The sequence below is a fragment of the Ricinus communis genome, chromosome 3 (genome assembly GCF_019578655.1).
Source record: "Ricinus communis isolate WT05 ecotype wild-type chromosome 3, ASM1957865v1, whole genome shotgun sequence".
Taxonomy (NCBI): Eukaryota; Viridiplantae; Streptophyta; class Magnoliopsida; order Malpighiales; family Euphorbiaceae; genus Ricinus; species Ricinus communis.
This window is the reverse complement of record NC_063258.1, coordinates 1,293,727-1,299,456: the sequence shown is the minus strand read 5'-3', so window position 1 is coordinate 1,299,456 and position 5,730 is coordinate 1,293,727. Positions and strand designations below refer to the sequence as shown.

The window sequence follows — 5,730 nt, the reverse complement described above, 5'->3', positions numbered from 1 at the left end:
AAGACTATAGTTTTTATTTGAAAATCATCAGGAAAATGAATTTTATCTGAATCAGATATTTTCTTGATGTTATTTCTTTTAGTACATTAATAAAATTTTCTGAAACATTTTCAAAAACCTCAAGATTTTGAAAATCGCTATTTGATTACATCCATTAGTTTGTAATGGATTCAATGCAGACTTTGATGGGAATCAAATGACTGTTCATGTACCTTTATCGTAAAGGCAAAGGGATTGATAGAGTATATATATATATATATATATATATATATATATATATCACCTAGTTATATCGTGTAACAAGAATACCCTAACCAAGTTGTCAAAAAACCATACCATGTCCGGAGATAATCCTGAAATTTTTAGAACATCTAATAAGTGATATGTTATAATCCATGAAAATCTTAGAACATCTAACTTAGCTCAACAAATCATGGCCTTTAAGCTATTCAGGGAATAGCAATGGGTAACCTTGTTTGAGCCGAAAAATGCTAAAGACGAGACATTGCTCCAACCTGATTTCCGGGCAACTTGCCTTTGCAGAACCCAATCCCGTCGAGCCTCACCAACTTCAAACTCTAACTGTAAAGCTCTTAAAACTGTTGAAACAATGCAGGTCAAAAAAGCCAATGCAGCAAATCCATGCACAAATGATCATAAATTCCTTATCAAAGCCCAATTTTCTTCTCCCCAGAATCATAGACCTTAAAGACTTTGCCTATGCCTCGTTGCTCTTTACTCAAATGCCAAACCCAAATGATTATGCTTTCAATGTCATGATTCGAGGACTAACAACTACATGGAGAAACTACTCTTTAGCTATTCAATTATATTACCAAATGAAATCTTTAGGCCTTAAACCAAATAATTTCACTTTTCCGTTTTTGTTCATTTCATGTGCGAATCTTGTCGCATTGCATTGTGGGCAGATAGCCCATTCGCTTGTGCTGAAGATGGGTTTTAATAATGATAGTCATATCAATCATTCTTTGATTACAATGTATGCAAAGTGTAGTAAATTAGATAGTGCACGCAAAGTGTTTGATGAAATTCTTGAGAGAGACATAGTGTCGTGGAATTCTATGATTTCAGGGTACACAAAGATGGGTTTTGCGCGAGAGGCTGTGAGGTTGTTTATGGAAATGAGGGAGCAAGGGTTTGAGCCAGTTGAGATGACTTTGGTGAGCATTCTTGGGGCTTGTGGGGATTTGGGTGATTTGGCTTTAGGGAAGTGGGTGGAGGCGCTCATTGGCGATAAGAAGATGGAATTGAACTCCTATACAGCCTCTGCTTTAATTGACATGTATGGTAAGTGTGGGGATTTGATGTCGGCAAGGAGAGTCTTTGACAACATGGCAGAGAAGGATATCGTCACTTGGAATGCCATGATCACAGGGTAATTAGCCTGTTTGTTATTTGTCAGCTTATGTCATGGTTCATTTTGGACTAATTTTTTGAGAAACACACACACAAACACATGGATATACATCTACTATCGTGACTCAATTTGGGATCAATTTTTGACATGGTGATACACTTGGCATTAGGTATATCATACACTCGGATTCACTAGCGTGAATGGCAAGTTTCCCTTAACGTACCATGCCCTTATTCTTGAAATACTCCTTAGGGTTGACTGACTATATGAATTTGTTAATAACATAATAAATTAGCCAGCAAAGCCACATCAATACATACACTGAGAGGAAGTTAGTTAATGCTTTTAACTGCATGAATTGGATGTTTTGACCATACATTAATTTACTTCTCTACTATCACATCACAGATATGCTCAAAATGGAGCATCAGATGAGGCAATGACACTATTCAATGTCATGAGAGAGGCAGGTATTACTCCAAATGAAATCACAATGGTAGTAGTGCTGTCTGCATGTGCCTCAATTGGAGCCCTTGACTTGGGAAAATGGGTCGAAATGTATGCATCGCAGAGAGGATTACAGCACGATGTCTATGTTGCCAGTGCATTAGTTGATATGTATGCCAAGTGTGGGAGCTTAGACAATGCACTACGAGTTTTTGAAAATATGCCTCATAAAAATGAGGTCTCTTGGAATGCCATGATATCTGCTCTTGCTTTTCATGGAAGAGCTCGGGAAGCATTATCACTATTCAGCCGTATGCTAAATGGTAGCACTGTTCGGCCAAATGATATCACTTTTATAGGAGTATTTGCTGCATGTGTGCATGCTGGATTGGTTGATGAGGGACTTCGATTCTTTGATTCAATGAAATCATTTGGATTGGTCCCAAAAATCGAGCATTATTCTTGCATGGTTGATCTTTTGTCACGCACAGGACATGTTAATGAAGCTTGGAACTTCATTGAGAGGATGCCTGGAAAACCAGATGAAATTATTCTTGGTTCATTACTTGGTGCCTGTCAGAAACACAGAAATGTAAATGTTAGTGAGCGGGTCATAAAACTACTACTAGAGATCGAGCCATCAAATTCTGGAAACTATGTTATCTCGTCTAAGATATATGCAAATTCGAGAAGGTGGGATGACTCAGCAAAGATGAGGGTGTTGATGAGAGAGCGAGGAGTCACTAAGACCCCTGGCTGTAGCTGGATTGAGATTGGAGCTCAAGTTCAGGAATTCCATGCTGGTGATGGCCTGCATCATGAGTCAATAGAAATATACCAATTACTGATTGATGAATTGAAGAGGGAAGGCTATATTCCAAAGGTTGACTGAACATAGAGATGGAAAAGTTGAAGATGCTTCCTTAGACATGGGAAGATGTATTTGGGGTTATTATGTTTCACTAGGTAGATTTGGCATATTTTAATCATTATTTTTTTATCTGATGTGATCAAAATTTTGTGAAAAGAGATAAATAATGCTAGTTATATATGAAGACTAGCATTTTGCTTCTACGACTACATGATTATTTATTTTATTTTATATTTAAATATTTTATTTTAAATATTTCTATTTATACCCATATTAATATTTTTTTTATAAAAATTATATAAATAATTTTGTAAGATTTTTATATTTATTATATGCTAAGGCAAATAAATATGAGACGTATTATATTATTGCACTAATAAGTTCTCATACATCTATATAATATATTTTTTTAAAATATTAAATTGTTAGAATTCTTACTATTTTCTTGTAATTATTATTTTTAATATCACATGCATATAGATTGAAACTTTTTTCTAACTGTTATATTTGACTAATTAATTCTCAAACGTGTCACATATTTTTTTTAAATTGTTTTTATGATTCAAATTGAGAATTTGTATTCTTTTACTATTTTATTATATATATATATATATATATATATATATATATATATATATATATATATATATATATATATATATCCAAGTTGAGAGAGATAAATTGAACAAGTATGGTTGCGCTCTATTGGGTATATATATATATATATATATTGTCACGACCCCACCCGTGGACCCGTGACCGGCACTAGGGAATGGGTAGGCTTAAGGCCACCGAATCCCGTAGTAAGCCTGAAACTCACTAACTCAATCAAATCTCATCTCAAATTAATATTATTAAAGCCACAAATTATCTTAACATTAAATGTTACACAATTGAATCGGTCTGCCGGAACAATTAGGCGAGACAACTGATACATCTATTATTATTACCGCGGAGAATCTAAGATTTACCAATTTACATACCAAATCAAATACATCACCCGATGATGAAGGAGTCGGGTTACTGAATAAGAGTCGCGGGAAGACTAACAGTCACGAATCTGAAAAACAGTAAATGGAGACTGTCAGTCTCGAGAGTGAGCTAAAATCATATATCTAAAACAGTTTCAAACATTTCAATATCACATTCATTTAATTTTAAAACAATTAATAAATCACGCGAACCATACGTGTCATGTTAAGACATATGTGTCATGCCATGCTTAAACAAAAATTATTCCACATGCAACGGGACGGAGTACTTCAGTATAACCCTAATCCCAACTCTAACATATCGATTTATTTCAACACTTATGTCTCAACTAACCTCAACTCTAACATCTCAAACCTCTCATTCCAATAGGACTGGCGCCCAGAGAGCAAAGCTCGACCAGGGACCTTACCTCCAGTCCGGTCACTTAACTCTCAACCTTAGCCTTTCGGCTCTCTTATCCAATAAGACTGGCGCCCAGAGAGCATAGCTCGACCAGGGACCTTACCTCCAGTCTGGTCACTTAAATTTCCAAATAAGCCGGCGCCCAGAGAGCAATGCTCGACCAGGGACCTTACCTCCAGTCCGGTCACTTAACTCTCAACCTTAGCCTTTCGGCTCTCTTATCCAATAAGATCGGCCAGAGAGCATAGCTCGACCAGGGACCTTACCTCCGGTCCGTCACTTAAATTTCCAAATAAGCCGGCCAGAGAGCAATGCTCGACCGGGGACCTTTACTCCGGCAACCACACTCTACTAAGCCCAGAGAGCGATGCTCGACAGGCAGTCCTAATCTTTCTTTCTCAAAATTTTTACCTCTTTACCCTTTTCCTATCTCTCTCGGATTATATTGGAACACTCATCCAACTCCTATGTTCTACCTCGTCCCATCCCGAGTCATCATGCAATATTAAAATTGGTGATAAAGGAAAAACATATTTAAATAGTAATTAAAAGCATCATGAAAATAATGATAATAATTAAATGAAAAATTAAAATTGCAAATGAATAATCACGATGTAAATCAAATTTTATGCATGACACGTGCATAAGCGATATATGACTTTAACTCACGGGCGACCTCCTAGCTCTCCGGTGCCTCGGTTGGAGCGAGCCAAACGGACAATCTAGTCACAGAAAATAATTTATCAAAACGCTGAAACAATCGATAATTAATCCTAGGTTTAGACTCCTAGGACTCACTAACTAAGAATCTCGACTCGGGAGAATTCTACCGAAAATCCGGCAGAACCTCCCCTACAACACGGACATTACCCCCCGTAGAAATGGGTCCAGGACCTGCCAGAAAAACACTTCAAATACTTAACAATTCAAACAACAGGAGTCGGGTCCCCAAACTTCACTATTTCCCGACTCCGCCATACAGCACAAAAACACGACTATGGCAGGCAAACTGACAATTATTTATGACTCACAAATATCATCAAATACTCAATACAATCAATAGACACACAAAATAAATCAAAGAATTTCTAAAATTAACGGGCCAGAGAAAATTACCGAGACGCTCGGTCGCTCGGTCAACTCGCCTCCGGCCGCTGGAGTCCGATCGACGATCTGAACACACCATCGGACTCACAACGACGCGCTGATGACGATCGCCGCTACCGATTTTCCGATCCGACACCCGATCATCCGGAGAGATTTAGGAACGATCTCGGCCGTCGATTTGCAAATGAAGCCCGATCGCCACGAAACCGGTGCCAATGCGAAGCTTGAGCTGATGAGAGTCGGGATACGTCCTCCGATCGTCCATCCTCCGCCGGAGCTCGCCGGAAAAGCTGAAAAACGCGGCTGCCCCCTACTTTCTCTCTCCACCGGATCTTCCGTCTCCGGCCACCACAGGCGTTGCCACTGCTGCCAAAAGAGAGCCCTTGCCGAGAGGAGCCGATCGCCACTCGACTCGGCCGCCAACACCGCCGGAACGGCCTCGGCCGCCTCCCACGCGATTCCTGCTGCGACGCTGCGTTCTCCGGCCGCGCCTGCCATCGCCTCCGGGCCACGACTTTCAGGCGCCACCGAC

The 5,730-nt window shown here is 39.1% G+C and overlaps 1 protein-coding gene across 1 annotated transcript; it reads left to right on the top strand.

Moving 5' to 3' along the window:
• Positions 1–295: 295 nt before the first annotated feature.
• On the top strand, positions 296–2,899 carry LOC8286319 (pentatricopeptide repeat-containing protein At2g34400). Its single transcript, XM_015727165.3, has 2 exons — positions 296–1,396; positions 1,787–2,899. The coding sequence occupies exons 1-2, from the start codon at positions 489–491 to the stop codon at positions 2,715–2,717; spliced, it is 1,839 nt and encodes a 612-aa protein (XP_015582651.1). The 5' UTR covers positions 296–488; the 3' UTR covers positions 2,718–2,899.
• The last annotated feature ends 2,831 nt before the right edge of the window (positions 2,900–5,730 follow it).